This window comes from Nyctereutes procyonoides, unplaced genomic scaffold, assembly GCF_905146905.1.
Source record: "Nyctereutes procyonoides isolate TBG_1078 unplaced genomic scaffold, NYPRO_anot_genome, whole genome shotgun sequence".
Lineage (NCBI taxonomy): Eukaryota > Metazoa > Chordata > Mammalia > Carnivora > Canidae > Nyctereutes > Nyctereutes procyonoides.
The window spans coordinates 34644885-34672427 of record NW_026575133.1 but is presented as its reverse complement, the minus strand read 5'-3'; the positions used below and the strand labels follow the sequence as shown (position 1 = coordinate 34672427).

The following is a 27543-nucleotide window of genomic DNA, read 5'->3' as shown; positions in this document are numbered from 1 at the left end:
GGTCACAGCTCCTCTCCTCGCCCCCGACTCACACTGAAGTGACTCGGAGGAGACCTTGCAGGTAGTGAGAGGATCTCTCCGGGGGATGGAGCCCCGCTACACGGAGGAGGTGCCCCGGCGGGGCCGTCCTGGCAACCTGCCACGTAAGCGTGGCCGTGGACACTCTGGCCACGCCGCTGTCTGAAGACCCAAATGCGCTGGACACCGACCCCACCCTGAGGAATTTGCCGGCTGGATTAAGCGGTGGCAACAGTGATCACCATAACAACAGGACAGAGAGCGCCTAGGCGGGTTAAGCCCCAGTCCAGGCCCCGCGGTGCTGGGAGGCACGTGGCTGGGGGTGAGCCCCTGGACAGGGCCTGGGCCAGTGTTCTACCCCACCCCGGGTGGCCTGACCCAGGCAGGCATGTGGTGTGGAGGGGGGAGGTGTCCAGGTGGCTGAGCCAGGCCTAGGCAAGAAGGAGCAGGCCCGTGTGTGTGCGTGTGTGTGTGCGTGTGTGTAAGCTCGCACACGCACGCGCTCTACAGGGGTCTGTGAGTCACTGACACGATGAGGCAGCAGGTGCGTGGGGAGGGCAGGAGGTCTGTACCCTGGGTTGGGTCCCCACAGCCTCCGTACAATGACTCAGTGTCTCTGGGTGAAGGGAGCAGCCTGCGCCGGAGGCAGGCAGGAGACCCCAGCCCCCTCCTGGGGCTGTGGAGGGCCGGAGCCCCCTCCCTGCACACGGCCCACACTGCTGATGCCGGGCAGGCAGGTGTCGGGAGGCGTGGGGAGCACCGTGGTGGGGGGCTGCTCCTGGCAGGACGCGAGGCCGGGTGCCCCGTGCCATGCGGCGGGCATCTCTGGGTCCTCCACCGGGGGCGCCCACTTATTTGCGTTGCTCCATTTGTGCCAGCGAGGCATCTGGCCTGGCGGCCTGGCGGTCTCTGAGGCCTTTGCCCACATGGTAAGGGGGGGGGCGGCGGGAAGCCAGGGCAGGGGTGCACGTCTGGGGAAGGCTGGGGAAGAAAGGAGCAGAGAAGACGCGGCCTCAGCTCCTCACCCCTGCCCCCGACCCCGTCCGCACTGCCCCCTGCCTCCGCGGGGCCCCCAGCCCTCGGGCCTGCACCCGTCCTCCCGCAGCTCCCTGACCTGTCGCTGGCCCCGACCTCAGCCCCTCCCAGGGCGGCCCGCCCCGCGCCGCGACCCGAGCGGGCAGACCCGGCCCCCGTCGGCCACACCCGTGTCTCCCCGCGCGGAGGGGCCCCGGCCCGCTGGCCAGCGGCAACCACCAAGTGGTCGGGGAAAGGGTGCGGCCCGGGGTCCGCGCTCGGCTGCAGCGTCAGAGCGAGAGTGCGAGCGTCAGGGGCGAGCCGCAGCCGCGGGAGGGGCGCCCGAGGAGCACCGAGGGGCGCGGGGGGGCGCGGGGGGGCGCGGGGGGCGGCGCTGCGGGAGCTGCCGGCGGGGCGCGCTGCCAGGGTGCGGGGAGGCCGGGGGCGGGGCCGGGGCGGGGCCGGGGCGGGGCCGGGGGCGGGGCCGGGGCGGGGCCTGGGCGGGGGAGCCCCCGATAGGCGCGCGGCGCGCGTGACGTCACGTCCGGCGGGGGAAGCCCTGCCTCGGCTCCCCGCCCCCGCCCCGCCCCCTCAGGTGCAGCCGCCGCCCCGGGCTCCGGGCGTGGGGGGCGCGTCCCCGGGGACCCCGGCCCGGCCCGCGCCGCCCCCTCCGCGCAGCCCCGCCCCCCCCCCCCCCCCCCGGGCGGCCGGGCCCCGGGTGCAGCTCGCCCGCCGCGCCCCGCCCCTGCTCGCCCCGCCCCGCCCCGCCCCCCTCCGGCCGCGAGGGGCCGGGCCCCGACAGGGGAGGCGCCGAGCCGGGACTGCGCGCTCGCCCCGCCGCGCCGTGTGCCGCGACCGAGCGGCCGGACCTCGCGCCCCGCGCGCCCCGCGCCGCCGCCGGCTTTTGTTGTGGCGGCTCCTGGGCCGCGGGCCGCGCCGGGACCTTGGCTCTGCCCTTCGCGGGCGGGGGCTGCGCGGCCCCGGGCGGGATCCGAGGGCGGCGCGCGGGCGGGCGGCCCCGCCATGGAGCCGCGGGCCCGAGGCTGGTGGCTGCTGTGCGCGGCCGCCGCGCTGGCCGCCTGCGCCCGCGGGGACCCCAGCAAGGGCCGCAGCTGCAGCGAAGTCCGCCAGGTCTACGGCGCCAAGGGCTTCAGCCTGAGCGACGTGCCCCAGGCGGAGATCTCGGGTGAGTGAGGGCGCGGCGCCCCCCGCGCGCCCCCCGCGCCCCCCACGCGCCCCGCGCCCCCCGCGCGCCCCGAGCCCCGCGCGCCCCCCGCGCGCCCCGCGCCCCTGCGCCCCGGCTCGTCCGCGCCCCCCCCGCCCCCGCCCCCCGCCCCCGCCCCTGCCCCCGCGGGGACCCGGAGGGACGCGGCGCCCCGCCCCGGACCCCCCCAGGCGGCTCTCGGGCCTCTCCGGGAGCCGCCCCGGCCCGGCCCGAGGCTTCCCGCGGGGCCCCGGCGACCGCGGCCCGCGTGCGCGCAGCCAGAGCCCCCCCACCCCCCACCCCCCCACCCCCCTCCCCCCTCCCCCCTCCGTCCTGGGCGGCGCGCGGGGGTGGGGGCGCGGCGACCTGGGCCCCGGACTCCTGCCCGCGGAACTTGTGCGCCGCCCGGCCTGGCCCTCGCGCTGCCTCCGGCGGGGACTCGAGCTGCAGGTGGTCGCGCCTTGGATCCCGCCCAGGGGCCGTGTCTTTTCTTTGTACGAGCGAGCGTCGACCCTCCCAGGCATCCTCAGCCCTGCAGCTGCCCGCGGGCCCGCCCGCCCCCTCCCTGCAGGCCTCCGAGGAGCTTTGCCGCCAGCCTGTGTGCGGGCGGGGGGTGTGGGGGGGATACAGCGTCCCAGGGACCACCCAGACCCCCGGGCTCCTCGCAGTGGGAAGGCGCGGGTGCCCGGGGCGCAGTGGACGACAGCAGAGCCAGATTCCTCCAGGGAGAGATGGCTCCCCAAGTAGGGGGAAGCTGCAGGGAAGGGCTCTGCTCTGCTCAGATGGAGACCCCCCCTCGGTCCCTGGCCACGCCTTGCTGGGGAGGGGGAGGAAGCCAACCTGGTCCTGGCCCGGCCTCCTCCGGAAGGTCGGGCACTCTGAGGGCTGCCTTGAGAGATCTTTGAACTACCCGCCCCCCCCCCCAAGGTTCAGGAGAGGCCCCGTCCCGAGGACCCCGAGGACCCCGAAGCGGTCCTTCTGTGTCTCATTCTGCTGAGAGTTCCTGGGTAGGACCGCCTCTCTGCCGGGACATCCTGGTGGGCATACTGGGCGCCGGGGCCAGCACAGGGCCTTCTGCACGGCTTGGTGTGTGCTCCGCGCCCACACGGGCACAGGAACTTTCTCCTGGGTGTCCCTGGCCTTCTCGCTGGGCCCTGCCCCAGCTGCCCCCCTCCCAGCCCCGGATCTCGGGTGGAAGCCTTCCCCTGCGCGTCTCCTTCTCGTATCCACTCCCACTTGGCCGCTGTCTTTACCGACCATCCTGAACTTACTCGAGTCCACAGGCCTCTGTCCTGGCTAGGCCGAGAGCAGGGTGGCAGCGTCTGGGCAGCTGCCAAGGGCTGGGAGAGAGTGGGGCAAACGGGGCGCGGGGGGAGGCTGAGCTGGGGGCTGGGTCTCATCCCCACTGGGGTGGGGGGTGCAGTGGATTAGGGACCCCGTCAGAGTGGTCTGAGTGTGACGGGTAGATATGGGGTGCTGCATGCGTAGCTGGGGGAGTAGGTCACCCAGCAGCTGTCCCAGCATCGTGCTGGCCGGCGCCTCGGCTGCCGCCCTCCTCGGGGCCTGGAAGGCCAGGGACTGTGCCCCCCGCAGGGTTACCGCCCTCCCTGCCTGCGCCCCCTGTCCCCAAGCCCCAGGGCTCCTCCATCCCAGGAGCTCCTCTCCCCGACTCCTGTGGCCAGAGCCCCCGTGGGCGCTGGAGTTCCAGAGGCCCCCCGGGGCCCAGGCGCCGAGATGAGTGCCAGCGCCACGTGGAGCAGAGGATACAGGGTGACCTCGCGGGGCAGCAGCAAGCCCGAGTCCCCTCCTGTTGCGACTGGGCCCGCGTCCGTGGGCCAGGCGCCCTCTGCTGGCCCCGTGCAGCACGCGCCTCCGGGGAGCCCCGCCTGGGTCTCCTCTCCCAGGGGCCTGCCCCCCCAACTCCTCCCGCGCAGGGCCTGGGGTCACCCCCCTAGTGCCAACCCCCGCTGACTCAGCTGACCCAGGCCCCCAGGAGCCGCCGGGAGGCGAGGAGGTGGCGCTGGCTCTGCGGGCGGTGCTTACAGCCTGTGTCCGTCCGGGGACCAGAAGCGACGGTGGGCGTGTGAGTGGGGCGTCAGGGTGCCTGGGGCTCCCGTCCGAGAGCCCGTGTGGTTTCCTTGGACGGCCGTGCCTGGCACTTGGTGCTGACGGCTGTCGTTGTACAGGTGAGGGAGCAGCAAGCAGGCCTCGGGGGCAGCAGCTGAAGGCCGGGGCGCTCCCTCCCTCGGGCGCCCGTGCTTCAGAGAAAGTGAGGGTCGCCGGGGTCCCTGTGCCCCTGCTGAATCACACGCCCACTGGCGCCCTGCCCGCCAGCTTGCTCCTGGTTTCCAGACGCCTCCTCAGCCCCAGCCTGGCCTCCCGACACTCAGTGACCGGCCTCATACGGCTGTGACCCTCCGCGGGGGCGCTGGGGACGGGGACCACCCCTGGCCGCAGGCTTCTCTGCTATAGCCACGGGGGCTGGCGCAGTGCCCGGCGCCAGGGAGGGTCTCAGTGAGCAGCTGGGGACCCACGCAGGTACTACCCGCTGCCGGGCCACGCAGGGTCAGCAGGGGGGGAGCAGGAAGGCCTGGAAAGAGGAGGGGTCTAGAGGTCCAGCCCCGGGGCTTGGTGCCATGAGAACCGCTTGGCTGCCCTTCTGCCCTGGGCCTGAGGCCTACCTGCCAGCAAGAGTGGGTCCCAGGGTCCCATGGACCCCACAGCAGGGACCACCTCTTGGTGCGCTGGCTCTGACCACAGGTGTGGGGGTCTGGGGAGGGTCCCAGAAAGGGCCATCTTGGCTTCACCCAAAGGAACCCACCCGGCCTCTGTCCGGGGCGCTGTGGTCTGCGGGGCTCTCACAAGCCACCGGGCGCGTGGCCTGGTCCCAGACCACGAAGTTCTGTGTACCCCGTCCTGTTCAGAAGCAGGAAGCACCCGTGTGCCCGGCTCGGGTCCCCAGGCGGTCCTCGGCCCCCAACCGCACCGCTGCTCTGTCCCCCCGCTGCTCGAGGACCTGTGGTTTCATCATCCCCGGCTTTGAGGCAGGGGGAGGCCCGCAGTGGGGAGGCCCAGGGGAGCCAGGATTTGACGGGGCCACCTGCATGATGCAACGGTCTGAGCACCTTGCTGGACACGTTGCCACGCTCCTGCGAGACAAGGGACCTCCTCCCTGAGCCTTGGTTCACGTGACAGTCCTGCTGTGCAAGCCGCCCGCCCCACTTGGCCTCTCTGTGCCTCTGCTTCCTTGCACGCCCCAAGGGGACTAGTCACAAGCCCCTGAAGGTCCCCAGGAGGGTCGCTGGCCCTACGCACTATGTGGCTGGCCCCGCAGGTAACCCCCCTTGGCCCTGCCCTGAGGGCTTTGCAGGCCGTGCAGACCCGTCGGTCAGTGGCGTCCGGCTCTTGACAGGCCTCGTTCTGACCCACACTCACGGCGCATCTGCCTGTGGGGTCGGACGAGAGAGGGTCTTCGTGGACCTGACTGACGAGGAGGACGCCCCGGGACGCCACGTAGCCCCCTGTTGACCCCAAAGCCTGTGCCGTTCGCCGCCGCCCAGTCCTGGGCTGGGAGTGTCCTGGAGGCCCCAACCCTTGCGGTCCAGAGGCTGGAGCAGGACTCCGAGGCCCAGGCCCTGGGAGACCCCCGCTGCCTCCTCCTGCTGCCTCTTGGGGCCCGGCTCCGTCTCTGCGCCCCGCTCGCTCGGAACACGCGCTGACGGGCACCCCCCGCGGCCTCTGATCCGGCCTCCCGGCCTCCATCGGGGCTGCGCTGTGGGTGAATCAGCCCTCCGGGTAGCTGGGCCTCATCCTCCGCCTCGTCCCGATTCCCGTCGGTGGAGGCCAGCTCCTCGGGCCTCGGGGCCTGGGTCAGGTGGCCCCGGGCGTACAGGACGGCCCGGCTGTGTGTCGCTGGCCAGCAGGTCCGCGGCAGCGCCACGCCGGCCCCGTCCCCCGGGACCCACGGACAAATCAGGGGCGAGTGAGCCTGGGCGGCGAGGGACGTCCCTCGGGCTCCGTGCTGGCGCTAGTTAAGGAACCGTGGACGCCCGAGGTTCGCAGGCCGTCGGGGTCACACGGGCCTCCGGGGAGGGGCCTGGGACAGACGGGCCGGGCAGCGGGCTGGGCTTCAGAGCCAGCAGCAGAGCACGGTTGCGGGGTGGGTGTGCCCACGCTCGTGCGAGGACATCCACGCCCACAGGCACGGGTGTGAGCCTGGCTGCGGCCGGGAGCCCGGCCAGGAGAGGGGCTCCCCCAGGCCGCCGCGAGCCGGGAGGGCCGTGGGCCCGCCTCCGCCTCCCCAGGCATCAGGACGGCTCCTCTCCCGGGCCCGGCTCGGCGCTGCGTGATTTCACCGGACCCCGCGGCCCCGTCCAGCCCTCCTCGCCGGGCGCCCTCCGGCTCACGCCCGGCCGTCGGCACAGCCCGGGGGGTCAGGCCGTGCCCACGTTTGGGAGAACAGCCAGGCTGAGGGCGGGAGGGCAGCAGCCCGAGGCCACCCACCCCGGAAGCCGCTCCTGGCTGCCGCGGCGGCTGGCGGCCTCTCCTGCCGTGTTTGTGAACAGGCCTGGGCAGGGGCCCCGAGCTGCCGGAAGTCTCCGGGGGGGGCAGGGGGTGCTTCCTCCCACCCCAGGCTGTACCCCACCACCTTCCCAGGTGGGAAGCCGCGGCAGGCAGGTGTGAGCCAGGGCGGGCACGGCCTCCCCTGTGTCCTCTGCACGGGGGCGCAGGGCCTGGGCTGTGGTGCTGGGGAGGCTGCGGTGGGGCGCACGCAGGCTCTCCCCACAGGAATCCCGTTGGGGGGGTCTAGGAGCCCTGCGGGGCCAGCTCAGCCCCGTCCCCTCCTCTGCCCGTGGCCTCGGGGTCACCCCCCAGCTCCCGGCTGGCTCGCCTTCCTGGCACACACACCCCCTCCCACCCAATAGGTCTACCCACGCCCACCCACAGCATGGGGGGGGGGTCACCCGCCTCCCTGGGGGGCGTGGCCGTGCCGCCCGCGTCCCTGGGCATCCCCCAGCCACCCACGCTCCAGGCTCTCCCCAAGCCCGGGCAGGCCTCAGCGGTACGTGACTCCAGGTGCCTCCCGCGGGCCAGGCCTGGCCGGGTGCTGGGGGTCAGGAGGGCACCAGCGTCCCCGCGGCGGGCCCGGGCCGCGCACACACCAGAAGGTTCTCGTCTGGAAGCTCAGGGTCACGGTGTGGGCCGAGCAGAGTGTGCCCTGGGCCTCCCCACGCCTCCGGCTGCTGCCCGCCCCGGGCGTCCTCTGTCGCTGCGTCTTTGTGCAGGTTCTCCTCCTCGTCAGGGGCCCACCCAGCTCCGTGGGACTAGGCCTGCGACTCGTGGGTCAGGGCCGCCGTCCGGCCCGTGGCAGCAGGTGGCCCGGCCCGTCTGCTCCAGGCTCTCGGGCGCTCTCTGTCTGGCGACGGCGACCTGGGTGCTGGCTGTTCCATGGCCGTGGCGCCCCCCGACATCTGGCACAGGCTCAGGGGCCCAGCAGGGAGGAGCGGGAGCCGGGCCCACGTCAGCCCTGCAGCCTGGCCCGCTCCTCGCCCCGCCCCCCCCCCCCCCCGCAGGCTTCTCGGGGCTCATCCCTGGTGTGGGTGGGTTTAGGGACCGCAGGCCCGGGCCCGGCTGCCGCTGGGTCCTTCCCGTCTCCGGGCCCCGTGAGCCTTGACTTCTCTGTCCCGGTCAGGGTGGGAGGTCAGGGCTGCAGCGCCCAGTACCTGCTCGCTGCTGACCCGCCAGCACCTGGGGCCAGGGGGGCACTGAGGGGGCCGGCCTGAAGGGCCCGTGGGGTCAGGGGGCCTGGCTGATGTGGTCGTGACTCAGCGACGCCGCTGTTCCGTGGACGGGCTCAGGGTCCCCTGCAAGCGGGAGCCCCCACCCTGGCATGCGCCGAGCCCCCAGGTGGAATTTCGGGGGGAGGGAGGGGTCGGGGAGCCCGGAAGCGGCACCGGGCTTGGAGACGAGGCCCAGGACGCACAGCTGGCTCCTGGCACGGAGGCCCCGCTGAGGAGGCGCTGCTCATTTGTGCGAGGTGCTCCCTGGGTTCTGAGGCTTGGCCGGGTGACAGGGCGGCCCCGTGGGGCTCCGTCAACGCTGCTCCCTTGCCATCTGCCCCGACCTCGGCGCCCCCAGGGGCCCAGAGCCTGCCAGACCCCGCCTCCCCACTGCGTCTCGCAGGAGACACCAGGCTGTTGCGGACCCCCGGGTGGGGGCTGAGGGTGGGAGGACAAACCAGACTCACGCCGTGGGGTGGTGCAGGCGAGGGCCGGGGGGCCTGGGGGTGCTGTGAGCGTGCCTGGGGACCCACAGTGGACCTGAGGACCGGGCCGGAGGAAGTGGGCTGGAGCTGGAGCCCGGCTGGGCCGTCCTTCCCACCTGCTGACGCACGGTCCTTCCAGGGGTGTCTGCAGGGCGGCCGGAGGGCTTCATGTGTGGGTGAGAAAACTGCACCCCAGAAAGGGGTCCCCAAGTCCTGTCCCCCAAGTGCTGTCCGTCGTGGGTGCTGGGTACCTGAGGGGTGCCCTGGGCGGAGCGGGGATGGGGCAGACCATGCGCACCTGCCTCGATGGGGGGCACGGGGCTCTGTCCCGTAGGACGCGGTGCGAGGCTCTGCTCAGCCGGAGGACAGAGCCGGGGGCGAGGCCCCAGGGGTGAGGGCTTCCAGCCGGCGGGGGCCGGGGAGCCCACAGGCCACGTGAGGCCCCGTCATGGCCCTCGGCAGCAGGGCCTCCCGAGGTCAGCGCTGGTGGTGCCGACCCTGTGAGGGATGAGGAAGGCTGGCCCAGGGGGGCGAGGCCCTCCCCCCTTCCATCCATCCCCACCGTGTGCTCACCTCTCCCCCTTTCTGGAACACGGAGGGGAGGAGCCGTGGGCTCAGCCTCCCAGAGGGTCAGGGGCTGGTGAGAAGCTTGGGGCCTCCAGACCGTCCCACACCCGGCAGGCCACTGGCCGAGACTGAGCCTCGTCTGCACCCCGGCTGCTCGGTCCTGGGACAGCGGCGGTGCTGCCAACGCCGGGGGGACGGGCCAGCGTGACTCCCTCCCTGTGGGCAGCCGGGCCCTGCGCGGGGCGTCCCCCGGGCTCCCTCCCCGTCAGCACCCGAATCGGCACAGGTCGGAGAGCATCGACCTGCAGGCAAGGTCCCCAGCGCTGGGCCCCCGCCTCCTGAGCCTGCGTGTGGCCGTCCCCGTCCGCGTGTGTCCTCAGTGCCCGGAGCCAGGTGGGGCCACGTGGGGCCTCGACACTCCCGACGCTGCAGACGATGGACCCGGAGATGGGCACCTCGCTGTCACCCCGGTCCAGGGGGCCGGGGGGGCCGCCGCAGCTAGAGCCGCGGGCCTAGATCGGGGCTGTTCCAACCAGGAGCAGTTACCCTGGGGCGTGCTTGGTTGTCCCAGGGATGCTGGGGTGGCCAGGACCCTGTGAGGAGCTGGACGCCCTGGGCAGCTAGGAGACGGCTTCCGGGAACACCAGGAGCTCCTCTCGGGAAGCGCTTGATACCGGGCTCTGGGCGAGGCGGGGCGGGGGGGGGTGGCCTGTGGGGCACGGGGGGGGGGGCGCACCGTTGGCTCTGTGGCCCCGCAGCCTTGTGGGGGTGCACGGACCCCGGCGGGAGGGCAGGTCGCCCACGGCTGGCGTTGGCCACGGGTGCGGGGAGGCCCGGAGAAAGGCGACCGCGTCCGAGGAGAGGACGCCTGTGGTCGTGCCCACCTCCTGCCAACCTGCGGCGTGTTCTGGGCCTGTGAACGCGGCCACGATGGGTTCCCGGTGTCCGGCACGCAAGCGCCCGCGGGAGCTGCTGCTGCGCCCGGGATGTGTTACACCTGCGGCAGGTGCGGCTCCGGATACCTGTGGGCGCATCGCAACCTGGAGATAACAGGGGTGGTGGACGTGCAGCCCCACGCCGCAGATTTGTCTCCTTGTCTGCGAACCGTCACGCTTCACCTGGCGTCCTTCGTGATCCTCTGCGTGACCCTCGACTCCCTAGACACCCTGAGGAGGGGCCGGCAGGCTCAGTGCCCGGGCACGGGGCGCCGGGAGGAGGATGGGCAGCGTGTGCCCCAGGAGGGCCTGCAGGGACTGGGCGCGGGGAGGGGGGCAGCTGCGGGCGACGGGGACGCCCAGACCTGGGTCCGTCCACGCAGCCCGGGGAGCTGGGCCCCTGCTGCGCGCCAGGGCCAGGGTCCCTGTGGGGAGGCGGCTGGCGCGGGCCGAGGGTCCCAGCCTCGTGCGAGCTGTGGCTTTGCGGGCCGCACCCACGCGTGGTGTTTCGTGAGTCGGGAGTCCGCCAGCGTGTGAGTTCAGACACTGCATGAGGTTTGCAGTCGCGGCCCTGAGCCCGGGCTGCAGAGCCGAGACCCCTCCCCGCGTGGGGCGCCCGGGACCCCTGCCCTGTGCTGTGCCCCGGCCCCACTTTATCTGGGACTGAGACTTGGCAGCAGAGGTCCCTGACACTCGGTGCCCGCGGCCTGGGGGGCGCGGGGAGGACGGCAGGAAGGCCACGAGGGGAGGGGCTGCCGGAAGGAGGGGGCGCAGGGACCCGGGCCCTGCAGGGGCGGCCTGCTGGCCTGACAGGCAAGGCCCCTCCCCCGGCCCAGGGCCGCTGTCCCTTGAACCCAGTGGCCATCCTCGGTGGCCATCGCGTTAGGAAAGCCCCACACCCGGCCCGCTGGGGATCGAGGGCTGGCTCCGCAGTCACTTACGGGGGGACCCCGAGCCGGTGAGCCACCCTCTGCGCCGCGGGGCGCTGTCTGTAACGGGCTGGAGGCAGGGCCCGCTGCGAGGGGCCTGGTGGGGTCAGTGCACCCGTGTGCCCACCCGGGCCGTGCTGCAGGTGCCCACCGCGGGGACAGGCCTTCTGTGGCCAAGTCCAGGCTTCCGGAGGGGGCCGTGGGGGAGGAGGCCCGGCGGGGAGTGAGGACCCGGGACAGAGAGGAGGACGCTGGCCCTGGTCAGGACCCACTGCCGCTTCCTTCACACCCTGGTTGGGGAGGGGTGGGCTCAGCTCCCTGCCCGGCCTGCCCTGCTCTCGGGTAATGAGCCCCGCGGGGAGAGCCGGTGAGGGGTCATCCCGGAGGACAGCCCGTGACTGGGGGGGCTCGGCGGGGGGCAGCTGGTTTTGCGCAGAGACCCATGGGTGCGGAGGCTGCAGAGGGCAGCACAGGCCCCGTGTAGAGGTTGCAGGGGGTAGGAGATGGTGGGGGCAGGACCCCGCACACCGTCCGCCTGCAGTCTGGCGGCCTGCACTGGGGGGCCTCTCCTCACGGGGGGCGCGGGGCCCTTACCAGCATCCCTGCGGCCCCCCTCTGAGGTGGAGCTGCCCGTCCCCTCGGCCGGCCGCTCCGGGACTCCCTGGGCAGGGCCATCCCGCCTGTGTGCAGAGCTGTGGTCTGTGCCGTCCGCCTGCTGGACGGGGCAGGGGCCGGGGCACTGGGCACCTGGGGAGCAGACGTTCCCGTGTCCAGAGGGGCCTGGCCCTTCGCTGACGCCTGCAGCTGGAGCGTCCCTGAGAAACTGAGCTGGAGGAGCCGGGACATAGGATGCCCCCCAACATCCCCCTGCTCCCAGGACCCGCACGAGGTCGAGGTAGCACCTCTGGGGAGCCGAGCCGGCGGGCAAACGCTGAGGTCGCCTGGCCCGGGTCCGGGAGCCCCATGTGTGCTCAGCAGGGCTGATGGGGCGTCTCCGGTGGTGGGTTCGTGCTCCTGGCAGGAGCGTCCTCGCAGGCGCCCCCCCCCCCCCCAGCATCGCTGGCCCGGCCTGGCTCCAGCAAGTGCCCCGGGAGAGGCCCCCTGACCTACCTGGGACTCCCAAGCTGCCGTTTCCTCCACCTCCGTGAAGGCAAGGGGCACATGGGCCCGTGGCATCCGGCAGCAGGTCCGAGACATCGAGCATGTCACGTAACGTCTCCCGGCCTCAGTTTCCCCATCGGCAAAATGGGGACCAGCGTCCCTTCTTGTTGGTGGAGATACCAGGTCCCGCCTTCTCTGAGGACGTTGGGGCTGTGGGTCTGAGGACCCCCGCGGGGGACGTGCAGGGAGGCCCCACCCCGTGTGACTTCCGTCAGGCGCCCCCGAAGGCCTGCCAGGGTCCGCAGGTGGAACTGCGGGATCTCCGGTTACATTGGCGTCCGGGTCACTTATGATCTTACCGCTGCAGCTCTGTCCCGAATGATTTGAAGCAAATGATAAACCTTGGGGAAGGTGTGTCCCCCGCATTGAGTGTGAGGGTGTTGCAGGTTTGCGACGGGGGGGGGGGGGGTGTGCTTGCTTTTTTGGTGCTAAAATACGCGTGAAGAGTCCTCACCTTAGCTGCTTCCTTCCGGGCCACGGCCACCAGCGCCGTCAGAGCGGAGCCGTCCCACGTCCCCCAACTGAAACCGTGCCCCCCGCCCCTGCCCCCCGCCCCGCTGCCGTCCCTGCCCGCTGCGGGGACCCCACGTAAGCGGAGGCGAGCGGGGTTTGCTGTGCCGGGTCCGGCCGCCGTCACTGGTGTAACCTTCCAAGGTCGGGGTTCGTGTGCGCCGTGAGGGCCACGCCGCGTCCCGTCTCATGGACGCGCCACGTCGTGAGCGCCACCCGGCCCCCCACCCACGCACACTCAGGTTCTTCTACCCTTTGGCCGTCGTGGGGACGCAGCTCTGAACGGGACTGTGCAGGGTCTGTTCGAGTCCCTGCGTTCAGGTCTTTGGAGCCAGATCCTTATACACTAAAAAATCAGGCAGTTTATCTAAAATTCTAAATGTACCTGTGTGTGTACGTGCAGCCCCTCGCTGGGGTGGCGGGGGCAGGGTCGGGCGGAGGTGCTGGCAGCCTCCCAGTCACAGGGGAGGAGACCGGACCCCCCAGGACCCCCCGGGCGGCAGGCCGTCCTGCAGAGCGGGCCCGCTCCTGCCTCAGCTCTGCCCGCCTGGGAGGAGTCCCCTGGGCCTGGGATCAGGGAGGTCTTGTGGCCGGAGAGCTGGGGGAGGCCAGCAGTGCTCAGCGGCACGGTGGGGGGCCCCCGAGGGCCGGGCATCGCCCCAGGTGGGAAAGAGGGGGCCGATCCTGACACCCTGCACAGCACGCAGCGGCTCCTCCATCTCCTGCGAGGTGCCGGGCTCTCCGGGCGAACAAGGGAGCCCTTGTGGGGAGCAAACTCACCCCGAGAACCGCCCCCCGTGGCACCCGCGTGCCACTGGCTGTCCTGCTGCCTCTGGGGAGGGGTCAGGTCACGGAGGTCTGGGGCTGCCACGCTGGGGCCGCCGTGGTCAGCCTTGGATGCCACCATGGACAAAGAGTCTCTGTGCAGTTTCTTCGTCCGTATTTGTTTATTGACCCAGGTCTGGCCTGGGTGCTGGGCAGGGGGGCAAGGGAAGGGAGGTGGGGGCTCCCAGCGGCACGCGGAGTGGCCCTCCTGCTGCCAGGGAGGGTGGCCAGTTGGGACTTGGGGAAGGCCCTGGCAGCGGAGGGGGGGGGGTCCCGGTACTGAGCAGGTGCTGTGGCCCCGAGGGACCTGGGAAGGCTTCCTGGAGGGAAGGCTGAGGGGGGGCATTGAGAGGGCCGGGCAGGGGGAGGAGCCGACATCCAGAGTTAGGGCAATGGCAGGTCACAAGGTGGCCGGGAGCGACGGGCTGGGATGCCAGGCCGAGGCTGGCCGTGACTGTGGACGTGGCTACCAGGCTTCATGGGCAGTGGCTGGGTCCGAGGGGATCGGCCGAGCCCCCTGCCCCTCCCGGCCGTCTTGGCAGCCCCCGTATTTATGGGGCCTGAGCTGAGAGAGGGCCCAGGTCGTGGTGCGCCCACAGGCCGTCCGCTGGAGGGTCTGCTCGGTGTCCCGGCCCAGCGGAGTCTGTGCCACCTCCGCCTGTGGGGCATTCAAGGCGTCTGCAGGGTATCCTCACGGGGGACACATCCGAGAGGCTCTCTGAGCTGCAGCCGCCCCTCTGCCGTTCCGTGTCGTTCCCTGTGGACTTGTCACAGGGCGCCCCCGGCTGCCCCGGGCCCCAGGGGAGGGCGGGCACTCGGGCGGGATAGCAGGGCTGTGCGGAGCCACCGCTGCCCAGCTCCCAGCGGGGACTGGCGTGTGCACGTGCCCATGGCAGCGTTTCAGGCCCAGCCTTGGCCGGATGGGTGAGGCTCCAGGGGGCACTTGGCCCTGGGCCCCAGGAGAGCCAAGACCTGAGGTCACAGGTGGCACAAACCCCTTCGTCCCGATTCATTCTGAGGCCGTGGCAGGAACTGTGAACCTTGAAGCAGCCCTGGGGAGGCCGGGGCGAGGGGCCCCACTGCCTCACCAACCCTCCCCAAGCCTGGCGCCCAGTGGCGGGGGGACCTGCCCAGGAGGTCCCCGAGCGGGAACCAGGGCTTAGCTGTGAAGCCGCCGCTTCTCGGGGTCTGGGTGGACAGCAGCCCGCCAGGCCAGGCTCTCCGAGCGCAGGTGGCTGAGGGCTGGGTGGCCCGAGCGGTGAGGGTGGTGGTGTCCCTTGGGGTGGTGGCCATCTGGAGGCGAGGCCAGGCCCAGGGCTCCAGGGAGTAGGGGCTTCCCGCTCCGTGGGCGGGAAGGGTGAGGCACAAGTGTGGGCGGGTGCAGGGGGGGACGGGCTGGGCGCAGGGCCTGAGGGGTCAGCTGGCTCGCTGTGCCCCAGGGGGAGGCCCAGGTCGCTGAGGTCAGAGGCTGGGCTTGGGCCTGTGGGCGCCCTGGTGGTGGCTCTGCGTCCAGGGGGTCCCCGGGGGAAACCTGGGCCTGCGCACCCCGGCCCCGTCAACATCCTGGGAGGGCCCGGGCGCAGATGGGGAGCCGCTCCGGGAGGGGCCGGCGGCTGCGGGGCGGGGGCCGGGGAGGCGCGTCCGCGCGCTGTTGCGGGAGCAGGGAGCAGGGAGCAGGGAGCCGGGAGCCGGGAGCCGGGAGCGAGCAGGGAGAGCAGGGAGCCGCGCCCTCGCCGTGCGCGCCAGCGCAGCCCCTCCCGGCTCCCGCCCCGCAGCCCCGCAGCCCGGCCCCGAGTGCGCGCCGCCCGGAGCGCCTCCGCCTCCGCCTCCGCCTCCGCCTCCGCCTCCGCTCCGCAGCCCCGGCTCCCGCCAGCCTTCCGCCCAAGGCCTCCCACCCCCGGGCCCTGCCCTCCGCGCCCCGCGCCCCGGGCGCCCCCAGCCCCCGCCGGCCGCTGCGCCCTCGCCAGGCCCGTGCGCTCCCCAGCCCCGCCGCGCGCCCCGCCCCGCCCGCCCGCATCCCCGCATCCCCGCGGCCGCCCGCCACCCCCCGCCCCTCCTGCGCTCCCCGCCCCGCCGCAGCCCCCCTCCCCTCCCCTCCCCTCCCTCCCTCCCCTCCCCCCCTCGGGCTGCCGCAGCCCCCGCGCTCCCGCCGCCGCCTCCCCTCCCCGCGCTGCCGCGCCCACTGCGGCAGCCCCTTCCCCGCCAATCGCCGCCCGCCTCCCCTGCGCCCCGCCCGCGCGGCCCCCGCGGCCCCCCCGCGCCCCCGCGCCCCCGCGCCCCGGCGCCCGCCGCGCCCACTGCACCAGCGCCGCCCGCGCGCCTGCAGCACCGACCGAGCTCCGGCTCCGGCTCCGCTCCGGCTCCGCTCCGGCTCCGCTCCCGCCCGCCGGCCCGGCCTTTGTTCCCCGCCCGCCAGCAGCCCCTCGCCGCCCCGGGCCCACCCGCGCCACCCACCCGCGGAGGAGGCGCCGGGCGGTGCCCCTGGGCTTCGGGTCCCAGCGCGCGCGGGGGCTCCTTGGTGACGCCGTCATTCGCCTGCAGTGGTGGTGGGGGCTCTGGGTGGCGGGTCGGGCAGGGAGGCAGGCTGGGGGGAGGCAGGAGGGGTTTGGGTGCTGGTGAGGTGCCTGCAGGGTGGAGATGGTGACTGGACCGTCCTCTGCAAGGTGGGTCTGGGCCAGCCCTCTGCGAGGAGACGCCTCCGGGGGGAGAGGTGACAGGAGGGTGTGGAGCGCGGGTGAGGACAGCACCCCGGGACCTTCCTGTGCTCTGAGCCTCCCACCCTGGGCAGCTGCTGGACGTGCCAGGGGGATCCTGTGGCCACTACAGTGCACGGGGTCCGGGGGCAGGAGGGGGCAGTTGTCCAGAGGAGAGGATTGCTTGGGGACCGCCATCCGCGCCTGCCCACCCCCGTCCACCAGCAAGACCCGGAAGGTCCAGAACGGGGGGGGGGGGGGGGGGGGGTGGAGGGGAGGTGGGCAAGCGGCCCCCCCTTCTCTTCCAGACCTGGGCCTCTCACCTGGTGGCGTTGGCGCCTGCAGCTGTACACGCAGCCCAGCGCGGGCTGATTGTCTACAGCGAGTTAGCGCTCGGGGGTGGCTGGGTCGGTCGGTGCAGAGCGTCGGGGATGTGGCTGTGGAGACGGGTTGAGCCGACGGTCTGCATCCTCTGGTGTGAGCCTGGAAGCTTCTGGAGAGATGGGCTTGGCGTGGCGCCATCTTCCCTCTGCAGTCTCCTTGGGAGGGCTCCAGCGCCACCAGTCACAGGTGGCTGCCAGGCTGGGCCTGGACACTTGAGGTCTGTGTCCGGCGTTGGAGGTGTGACCACTGCCGGGGCGGGGGTCTTGGGCTAAAGCACGGGGGTGACAGTGCTGGTGACGGTGGCTGCTGGGTGGGGACGCTGTTGGGAGGCAGCTAAGACCGGACAGCTGGGGGCAGAGGCTCAGCAGGTGGCAGGAGGGCGGGAGCCTCAAAGATGTTAAGCCCCGGACCGGTTGGGGCTGGTGAAGAGAAGTCGGGGATCTGAGGTGACCCCAGGGGAGAGGACAGACATGTGGTCTGCCGCCCAGGAGGAGAGGCAGCTGCTGCTGGGGTTAGGGACGTGGGGGCAGGGAATTTAACCTGAGGAGCAGGGGCAGAGGGCATCTGGGACTCTGGGCGCAGGGCCTGGGGAGAGGTGTTGCAGGGACTGGGGTGGGAGTGAGCCGTCCTCCCCTTTCCCCCCCAAAACACCTGGATCGCCGGTGGGAAGAAGTGTCCCACCAGCTAAGGAAGGGAGAGTTCTGGAAGGATGTGGATGTGGCCAGCTGTGCCAAAACCAGGGAGAAAGAAGTGGTCGCCGGCCAACTGAGGGGGCTCAGTGGGAAGAGGGGACCCGCGGAGGCCTCGGGGTGCCAGGGGAGCATTCCCCCTCCTGGCAAGGCGTCGCTCCCCTGCAGGCACCGAGCAGAGGGGAGAGGTGGGCGTTTGGGGGCCGAGGGGTCTGGGATGCCAGTACCGGGATCCGTCGGGGGGATCCCACGCTGCCGGGGGCTGGGAGCTCGTCGTCGCGCCTGGCGGCGCCCACCCCAGCTGGCTCTGGCCAGGGGGCGCAGGGGGTGCCCCGCGCAGCCCCCCGCCCCCTGGCCATCGGATGGCGTGTGGACCCAGGCCGGGCCGGGCCGGGGCAGGCAGGAAGGGAGCACGAGGCGCCGCGTCCTGACTGCCGCTCGCTCGGGCACCAGCCGCCGCGTCTGCCCGCAGCCGCCTTGGGGGCCGCTCGGCCCAGCCCGCCCGGGGCCTCAGGCCGGCGCCCGGGCTCTGGCTCCGTGTCTTCACTCCCGTGTGTCCGAGGAGGGAGGGAGGGACGGGGGCTGTGCTGGGGCAGCCGGAACAGCGCAGGCCTCCGGGCGGCTGGACGAGGGGGCCAGGCGGGGCGGCCGCTGGGGGGGTGGCGGCCTGCTGCCAGCGCCAGGGAGCCCCCGTGTCCCCCCGGGTTTCGTCCTCACCTCCGCTGCTCGGCCCGTCTGCTGTGTGCGTGAGCGGCAGGTTCGGGGCGGGGGTGTGTTCCCCTCCCGGGCCCGAGGTCACAGATGCTGTCCCCCGTGGCCTCCGAGTACCTACGCTTTGGCAGCCCGGGCGGCCCGGCCAGCCTGGCCCCAGTGCCCATCACGGCAGAGTCCCGGGTGCCCCGCAGAAGCTCCAGGCAGGCCCCTGCCCCCTGCCCCAGGCCACACCCCCCGGTTCACCTCCCACCCCACCCCCCAGCACCCCTGGGAGCCCGGCAGGCAGAGGATGCTCTCCCGGCCCGTGTTGGGGGAGGGAGCTCAGGTTCCTCCTGGTTGGGTGCACAGGGACCCCGTGGAGGGGACCCTCATCCTGCGGGTGTCCTGCCTCCTGCTGGTCCAGGGCCACACGTCAGTCGGCAAAGGCCCCTGGCAGAGGATGGCAGGTGTCCTCAGGCCCAGCCCTTCCTGCCTGGAGGCATCTGCCCCCACCCAAGAGAAGGGGCACAGCAATGTTGGCAGGTGCCTCCTCTGCATCAGGCCCCGGGGAGCCAGGCCCTGACCCTTGACCCCAGCCGACCCCTGCAGGCCCTGGGAGTCCCGATTCACGCAGGGCGCAGGTCTCAGAGTCCCGCTGTCACACCCGCACGGACCTCAGGCCCTCCCGGAGACGGGCACGGTGGCCTGTCTACCCCGAGGTCGGGCGTGTCCCACAGCAGGGGGACCAGAGCGCCCCTCAGGGGCCCTGCCAGCATCACTTCCAGGCGCCGGGAGAAGCAGGTGTCCGAGCCCCGGGCACCTGGGGCCCTGGGGAGCCTCAGGCACATCTGGGAAGGGGAAGAAGAGACTGGCCTTGCCTCTGCCCCCTCCCGTGCCCCCCACACCTCCCCTCACCCGCCACATCCCACCCGGTGCAGTGGCCTGCGGGGCACCCCGCGCCTCCCGGTCACTGGCGGGCACGGAGCCCACACTCCGCTTCTGCTCTCTCACCTGCGGGGGCCGGAGAGACACCCCACCCCGTCTGACCCCCGGTTCCCACAGGCCCTTTGGGCCAGTTCAGCCTCAGGATAATTAGGCCTTTGTCGCGCCCCCCACCCAGCGTCTACCCGGGGCCGGTGCCCTCCAGGCTCTGACCCTCCCCTGCCTCAGAGCTCCGCCCAGGCCACTGGGCCCTGTGAGCCCTCCACCCGCCCCTGTGCGCAGCAGACCCGCCTCCACTCCCACTGGGGTCGCCGGGGGTGGGGCCGGGGGCAGGGAAGGGGGGAAGGGGCACCGGTGCAGGTGGCGCCTTGGGTGTGGGACCTGAGGGAGCAGCTCGGCTCCTCCCGGCGTCCTGTGCACTGGACAGGGAACCCAGTCTCTGCGGGCCTCAGTTTCCCAGTCTGTAGAATGGATCCCAGCACCCCCCTCAGAACCGCAGTTGTGAAAGCAGCATCTGCGCGTTCCTGGAGGAGCTTCCTCCCAGTCCCGCCCCCGCCCCCCTGCGCCTGTGCGGGCAGCCCCGAGTCCGCTGGGGTGTGTGGCCTCAGCACCTGTCTGCAGCCCCGGGTGGAAACGTGGGTGGTGCCGTGCCCAGGAGCCAGTGCCCGGGGCTGCAGCAGGAGGGCTTCAGGGCGCCGAGGTGCGTCCAGGCCCCGTCCTGACCGGGTTAGGCTGCCCCCCCACATGCGGGGCGCACCTCCTGGTCGGTCCCTGGGAGCTGCAGCTCTGGCCTGGCATGGGGGGAAGGAGGCTCTGGGTGTCCTGGCATGCCCCTCGGGGGTCCTTTCCTCCCTCCCCATTCTTAGCCTGGGCCCTGGCAAGGGGCGCCCTGCAGGCGGGGGAGCTTACCCCCGGGGGCCCGGAGTCTGGCAGCGCGGCCCTCTGCGCACACCCGGGTCCCCAGGGCAGTTCTGCTGGGGCAGGGCCCCCGATGGCCCCCTTCATTGCCTGGTGGCGGCGGGGGGTGGAGGGTGGGGGCTGGGAGGAGCCAAGGGGGGCTGACCTGGCACATCCCTGCACTGGGGCTCAGCCCTCCTCACCCCTGCCTTGTGCCCACCCCCGTGTCCTGCCCAGGCCCGCCCCCTGCCGGAGCCGTGCCCCCTCCCAGGGTCGCCGTCCACGCCCACCCTGCCCAGGCCCCACCAGCCTCTGGGGCGCCCCCGTTCCTCACAGCAGCCCCTCCCCACAGGAGAGCACCTGCGGATCTGCCCCCAGGGCTATACCTGCTGTACCAGTGAGATGGAGGAGAACCTGGCCAACCGCAGCCGGGCCGAGCTGGAGACGGCCCTCCTGGACAGCGCCCACGCCCTGCAGGCCACCCTCGCCACCCAGCTGCAGAGCTTCGATGGTGAGCAGGCACCGGGCTTGGGGACCACAGGCAGGGACACCTCCCCTGGCCAGGCAGGAGCAGAAGGCTGCCCGCGGCGGGGCCCACGTAGGGACCCACGGGGCCGGGAGCCGGCTACGGGCACCCTCGTCCCCCCATGCTGGGCACGTAGGCAGAGATCAGGACCATCCCTCCATCGGCCCCTCGGAGGGGACCCTCTTGCTCTAGAGGTGCCTCCTTGTCACCGGCAGACAGGGACGGGCCCTGCCCTGGCCACCACGGGGGGCAGCGGCCTGAGGATGGGCCCGCCCGGCTGTGGGAGCAGGAGTCTGGGGCCCCGGGGGTGGCCGTCCTGTCTCCAGGGCAGCTGCCGGGGGCGCCCCTCAGTGCCTGACTCTCGCCCGGTCTCGCACCAGGTCCGGGCAGACAGCGAGTGCCCTGGACAGCACAGAGTGGGTTGGCGTAGTCATGTCCACCACGGTCACGTCCAGGGAATGGCAGGGCCGCTGGGGTGGGGCCCCCGGGAAGTGACCTCTGAGCTGAGATCGGAGCCGGAAGTCTAACCGGAGGGAGAGGGTGCGTCTGCAGCCGACAGGCCCGTGACCTCAGCCCCGACTCGGGCCCACCGTTGCACGGCCCGGCTCCCAACCAGCGCGACAGCCCCAGGCCTTGGCTGGGGTAGATGGAGGGGAGCCCCCACCCCCCTGGCCACTGGGGTCCTGCGGCCTACGCAGGGAGGGTGGCCGTAGCTCTTGGGGACGGGTCTGAGTGGAGGGCCTGTGTGGCCACAGACTGCAGTCTCGCTGCCAGAGGGGGTGGGCACTGTTCGGGGGCCCCGTGCTGGGCACAGAGGGTACAGGGGCATGTCCCCAAAGCCCCAGAGGTCTGCTGCACCTGTTCCTGCCCTGCTGGAAGGCTTCACGCCCGGCTGGGTCCCTGGGCACATCCCAAAGGCTCAGGGGATCCTCCCCAGGCCCTCAGGCAGCCCAGCTTCTGGGGGACACAATGAGAGCTGAGGCTTCCGGAACCAGAGGGAGAGCATCTGAGAGAAGACGGGGAGAGGGGGCCAGACCCTCGGGGGTAGGAGGAGAGAGCAGGAAGGTGGTGGGTTCCGCACCCCCCCCCCGGCTCCGAGGATCCTCCTGCCCCCTTTCCAGGTGATCCCAGTAGGTGACTGACACCCTGTGTCCGTCCCCAGCCCAGAAACGTCAGCGGGAGGCCCTGAGACCCAGGAGGGCTTTTGCACCTTCGGCCTCGGGGACGGGGGAGGTCTCGAGCGCCCTGGGGGCGCCCGGGGCCCTCGCAGCCTCTGCAGCCTGGGCTCCGACTCTCCCGGAGCAGCAGGGGTCCCAGGAAGAGCCCCGAGTCCTGCTGCGGCCTCGCGGGGGGGGGGGGGCGGTGGCAGGAGGCCCCGGAGGCCTCACGCCCACCTCCCCGGGCCCCAGATCACTTCCAGCAGCTGCTGAACGAGTCGGAGCGGGCGCTGCAGGACGCCTTCCCCGGCGCCTTCGGGGAGCTGTACACGCAGGGCGCCAAGGCCTTCCGGGACCTGTACGCCGAGCTGCGCCTCTACTACCGCGGCGCCAACCTGCACCTGGAGGACACGCTGGCCGAGTTCTGGGCCCGCCTGCTGGAGCGCCTCTTCAGGCAGCTGCACCCGCAGCTGCTGCTCCCCGACGACTACCTGGACTGCCTGGGCAAGCAGGCCGACGCGCTGCGGCCCTTCGGGGAGGCTCCGCGGGAGCTGCGCCTGCGGGCCACCCGCGCCTTCGTGGCGGCGCGAGCCTTCGTGCAGGGCCTGGGCGTGGCCGGCGACGTGGTCCGCAAGGTGGCCCAGGTGCGCACAGCGGCCCGGGCTCCCGGGATGCCCCCGCGACCTTGCCCCCGCCCCCGCCGCCCCCTGGGCCCTGCGGCCTTCTGGCCGGCAACCTGCCGCGGCCCCGGGGTGCAGACAGCACGTCGCAGGGCTGAGCTCTGATGCGGGCAGCCGTCCGTCCCATCGGGCAGGGCCCACGCAGGACGGGCAGGGAGACGGGCGGGGGGCGAGATGCCCAGAGGACTGCAGGGGCGGGGCGACCGGAGCCGAGGGTGACATGCTCCGAGGCCAGAGCAGGCTGGGTGGGGCCCGCGTCTTTGAGGACCAGCAGGCGACCTCCCCACCGGTGCCCACGGGAGCCACCTCCCCCTCCGGCTGCCGCCGCGGTCCCCTCATCTGCGTGGCGGGGGCGTACTCCTGTTACCCCGGGGGCTCGGTCACAGCCGTATCCTGGGGAGTCACGTGCCGCGATGGCACAGTGATGAGGATGAGTGACCATCTGAGGACAGACAGGGTCCCTGAGGAGGGCTGGGGCCCAGCGGAGGGCGCACGGCGCTTGGGGCGGAGCTGCGGCCCCCTGACCTCTGCCCAGAGCCCCTGCCCCCTCCCACCCTGGGGCTCCGTGGGGGGTGCACACACCCGCAAGGCGGGGCTCAGCTGCCTCCCTCCCCAGGTGCCCCTGGGCCCCGAGTGCTCCAGGGCCGTCATGAAGCTGGCCTACTGCGCCCACTGCCTGGGGGTCCCCGGCGCCCGGCCCTGCCCCGACTACTGCCGCAACGTGCTCAAGGGTTGCCTGGCCAACCAGGCCGACCTCGACGCCGAGTGGAGGAACCTTCTGGGTGAGCCGTCACTGCTGCTGCGCCTGAGCGGCCCGGGGCCCACGGGGGTGGAGGGGACAGAGCCAGGCCCGACCGCCGGAGGGGAGTGGGCCTGGGGTCGAGGGATGGGGAGGCTGCGGCGAGCAGAGCCTGGTATGCAGCTCCGTGGGGTCGTGGCTCCTCCCCCCCCCCCCCCCCGGGCAGGCGCCCCACCGCGCGGACACGCAGCACCCGTGTGGGCCAGCGCGCACGCATTGCTGATGGGGCGTGGACGCCTGCTGGCACGTAGTGGGCCGGGCCCTGACCACATCAGTGTACGTGTAACGTGGACACGTCACGATGGGACTCGAGCCAGCACGTGTGAGCTCGCACACGCCCACGGTGGGCCAACTCCGTACGTGCCAGCACACGCCTAAGCTTCCGTACACGCGCGTTCAACATATGTGCACGCCAGCGCACGTAGGAGCTGACACGTTCACACCCGGACCCCTGGCGGGCCGCGAGTGTGCACGTCAACCCCCGCCTGAGCTCGCGTGTCGACAGCGGGTGGCTAATGTGCGTGTTCACAAAATATGCGTGCGCGTGTTCGTATTTGTGCCAGACTCCATGGTGCTCATCACCGACAAGTTCTGGGGCCCTTCCGGAGCAGAGAGCGTCATCGGCGGCGTGCATTTGTGGCTGGCCGAAGCCATCAACGCCCTCCAGGACAACAGGGACATCCTCACCGCCAAGGTGCGGGCAGGCGGGGACCGTGGGCGTGGAGGGCATCCCACGTGTGGCCTCGTGCCCCTCCAGGACCCCTGTGCTCTGCCGCCAGGTCATCCAGGGCTGTGGGAACCCCAAGGTGAACCCGCAGGGCTCCGGGCCCGAGGAGAAGCGGCGCCAGGGCAAGCTGGTGCTACAAGAGAAGCCTCCGACGGGCACGCTGGAGAAGCTGGTGAGCGGCCCTCAGCCACCGGGCCCTGGGTGGACGGGGCGGGCGGGCCGAGCAGGGCGCCCCATGGCCTGACCGCTGCCCTGCAGGTCTCGGAGGCCAAGACGCAGCTCCGCGACGCCCAGGACTTCTGGATCAGCCTCCCCAGCATGCTGTGCAGCGAGAAGATGGCCATGAGCAGCGCCAGCGATGACCGCTGCTGGAACGGCATGGCCAAAGGCAGGTGGGTGCCGCCTGGCTGACCGCAGCCCGGCCCTGTGGCCTCACCCTGGTCCCCGGCCTGGCCCGTGGCACCAGGTGCTGCGTGCACAGGGCCATGCCCGACCCCGGACACGCAGCAGGACCCAGCTCCCTGCAGCAGGCACCACGCTCGGTGCATCTGCTCCCCACTCTGGGCTCCTGGCAGGCCCCCAAAGGCCACGGGGGTCTCGGGCATGCCGGGGAAGTGCCCCTCTGCGGGGAGCGGGCGGTGACCCAGGGCCTGTCCTCGGCCCCCAGGTACCTCCCAGAGGTGATGGGCGACGGCCTGGCCAATCAGATCAACAACCCCGAGGTGGAGGTGGACATCACCAAGCCCGACATGACCGTCCGCCAGCAGATCATGCAGCTGAAGGTCATGACCAACCGGCTTCGCGGCGCCTACAGCGGCAATGACGTGGACTTCCAGGACGCCAGTGCGGGCAGGGCCCCGGGGACCGGGGGGCGCGGGCGGGCGGGCTCGGGCACAGAGGAGCGACCCTCACCGGCCGTGGGCTGCTGCCACTGCCCGGGCGTGGACGCCGAGCACCCTGCTCCACACGCACCCCAGTCCCCGGGGTGTGCATCTGGCCCTGGCAGGCCCCGGGCGGGTCGGGCAGCTGTGCTCGGGGTGGGGCGGCATCGCCTGGCACGGGAGGCCCCCGGGGCGGGGTCCACAGCGGGGTCCACAGCGGGGCCAGCCTGCTGGAGCCTCCTCTCCTCCCCAGGCGACGACAGCAGCGGCTCGGGCAGTGGGGACAGCTGCCCGGACGACCTCTGTGACCGGAGGGTCAGCAAGAAGAGCTCCAGCTCGCGGACGACCCTGACGCACGCCCTCCCCGGCCTGTCGGAGCGGGAGGGCCAGAAGACGTCGGCCGCCAGCTGCCCCCAGCCCTGCGCGTCCCTGCCGCTGCTGCTCCTGTCCCTGGTCCTCTCGGCTGCCAGGCCCACGTGGCGGTAACTGCCCCAGGCCCCAGGGACCGAGGCCAAGAACTGACTTTGCCAAAACGCAGAACAGATGATATTTAATTCTCCTCGGCCTAGAGGCCCCGAGGCAGGACGGGGGGGTGCAGGGGCCCCCCCGGCCCCGTGACTGCGCGGGGGTGGGGCGGGGGTGCCGCTCCCCCCACCCCCCGCCCCGGCCTGGCTCCGCCCGCCACCCTGGCTTTTAATTTTGTATGAGGCCCTCAGGTCAGCCAGGAACAATGTCCCCAAAAGCCATGTATTTCAGGGACCCGGGGGCTGCCGGGGGCCACGTCCCGCCTGCCCGCCTGCGCCTGCCCCAGCTCCCCGAGCAGCGTCCCGCTGGAGAGCGCGGGCCTGTGCCTTCCTCTCCTGCCTCCTCCCGTGGGAACTGCCAGGCTCCACGGTCGGGAACCGAGGCCCACCCCTCGGCGCCCCGGTGTCCCAGGGGGGCTTCGGGGGTTCTGGCCTCCGGGGTGCAGCAGGGCCCTTGAGATTATGCATGACGCCTCCAGACTCACCAGGGCCCCGCGACGCCGCGCCCCAGAGGCCTCCGCGCCGGGCGAGTGCCAACAGGAAGGCAGCCTCGCCCACCAGCGCCGGGGACCTCGTTCCTCCCCAGGACCAGCCGCCAGGGCCCCGGGGCGCGCAGGTGGCCGCGGTGGTCATGCCCTGGCGCATCGGGGCACTTGGTGGACCTTCGTGTGAGGCTGGGGGTGCCCACCCTGGCCGTCCCAGGAGAGCAGGCCGGCCCCGTGTGGATGTGGGCACCCCCTTCAAACGGGCCCCACGCCTGCACCCTAGGTGGGGGCCGCTGTGCGCAGGTGCCGCCTGCCCAGGCCGCTGCCTCTCGTCCCCACAGCCCGGGCTGACGCGGGCGGGGCTGGAGGTGACACCTGGCCCTGCCGACCAGAGGCCCGCCTGGGTCCCTCCCAGCCAGTGGCTGCAGGGCGGCGGGGGGGGGGGGCGCTTTGACAGTTAAGGGCTTTTCCAAACGTACATACGTTCACACCCGTGTTCTACTTGTTCACCCGGAGCTGGGGAAGGCTGGGGCTCCCCACACCTGGGGCGCCCCTGCTCACTCAGGCTGTCGAGCCCGCCCGGCCCGGAGCTCCCTCCCTCCCGGGCCCTTGCTGCTGGACCCGGCCAGAGAGGGGCTCGGGCAAGGGGACCCTCGAGGGCCGGGGGCTGCTGAGCCCCCGTGGCCAGAGACACAGTCCCAACCAGCACCCGGGCCCGACGAGGCCACTTAGCACTGCTTTGCCTTGCCTCTCACGCTGCTCAGGGCCCCCCGCCTGTGCCCCACCAGGCCGCGCAGCCCCACGGGCACCCCCACCCCGTCATGGCCCTGCTCGTGCCAGACCAGGGCCCGGGCCTGGGGCCTCCTTCCCCGGAGGTGACGGCCCGCTGGACTCTCAGGGGCTCTGGGGCGGCGGCCGCCCGTGCACCCGGACGCCAGCATTTGGCCGCACATGGACCTCCCCCCGGGGGCCCGCGCTGTACCTGCCTGAGGGGGCGGCCCCGGCACAGTCGCCGGCCGGGCGGTAGCCAGGCCTGCTGTGTCCTGCTGCACGGTGTCAACTGGCGTCATTTGCTCTTGAGTCCTTGTACGAATAAAAGGTTGGAGAGCTTGTGTGGCCGCCGTGACCCATCCTGCCCAGCTCGGGTGAGCACGTGCCGGTGGGCTGTGCGCAGAGGACGCGACTCGGCACGCGGGGAGGTGGGTGGGGCTGGCACATACGCGGCACCTGTGGTCGGCGTCTCCACTTCCCTCCTGGGCCCACGCACTGCCCGGGGAAGCAGAAGGCCAGGCCCGCCCGCTGTCCCTGCTCCGCACTCACGTCCCGATGCATGCCCTGGAAGGTTCTGGTTCCCGCCAAGTAGCCTCAGGTGCCCAGGAGGCCAGCGCCTGGGGACCAGCATTGTCCCGGCTGGACGTCCTGATGGCCGGCCCGTCCCCAGGGCCGTGGAGCCCTGTTGCCTCGCCAGGGCAGCCACCTCCTGCCCCACCGGCTGCCCGGCCGCCTGGAGTCCTGCACCGTAACGGGCAAGCTGCCAGCCTCTCCCCCCCGCCGCGGGCGCCCTTCAGCCCCTCCAGGGCACCGGCCTCGTGGGCATCATCCCCAGGACGGGACCCAGAGGCCAGCCCGGAAGCAAGAGCTGCTGCAGGGTCACTTTATTTGGGAATTGCAGCCACACTGGTCTGCCCGGCAGACATTTGACAAAGCCTCTCTGTCCCCTCGGGCCTGGAGCGCTCAGAGGCAGCGGCCAGGAGCCCACCCCCCAACCCCGGCCGGCACAGGGGTCCGGGCAGCCTGCCCTGGCAGGGAAGACGCGGCTCCTCCGGGGCTGCAGCCCCTTGGTGGCCCCTGGCCCGGCCCAAGCAGCGGCCTCCCCTGAAAAGCGGTGGCTGTGGGCTCCCCCGCCTCCGCTGCCGGGGGTCTTGGGCAGACTGGGCGGCCCCGCTGCTCCCGGGGAGGCGGGTGGGGGTGAAGGCCTCCGTCCCTGGGGCGCTGGGCGGCCCCGCTCGGAGTCCACAGAACAGGTGGGGCGCTGGGC

General features: G+C 72.6%; 1 protein-coding gene across 1 annotated transcript; it reads left to right on the top strand.

The window, feature by feature from the left end:
- The first annotated feature begins 1861 nt into the window (after positions 1–1861).
- Positions 1862–26617, top strand: GPC1 (glypican 1). Its single transcript, XM_055300589.1, has 9 exons — positions 1862–2218; positions 20079–20237; positions 21662–22053; positions 22706–22871; positions 23452–23582; positions 23668–23787; positions 23874–24007; positions 24283–24458; positions 24750–26617. The coding sequence occupies exons 1-9, from the start codon at positions 2056–2058 to the stop codon at positions 24980–24982; spliced, it is 1674 nt and encodes a 557-aa protein (XP_055156564.1). The 5' UTR covers positions 1862–2055; the 3' UTR covers positions 24983–26617.
- The last annotated feature ends 926 nt before the right edge of the window (positions 26618–27543 follow it).

Coding starts and splice junctions, on each gene's coding strand:
- GPC1 (XM_055300589.1), top strand. CDS start 2,056: ATGGAGCCGCGGGCCCGAGGCTGGTGGCTGCTGTGCGCGGCCGCCGCG. Junction 2,219..20,078: donor GCCCCAGGCGGAGATCTCGG/GTGAGTGAGGGC, acceptor CCCTCCCCACAG/GAGAGCACCTGCGGATCTGC. Junction 23,788..23,873: donor CGGGCACGCTGGAGAAGCTG/GTGAGCGGCCCT, acceptor GCTGCCCTGCAG/GTCTCGGAGGCCAAGACGCA.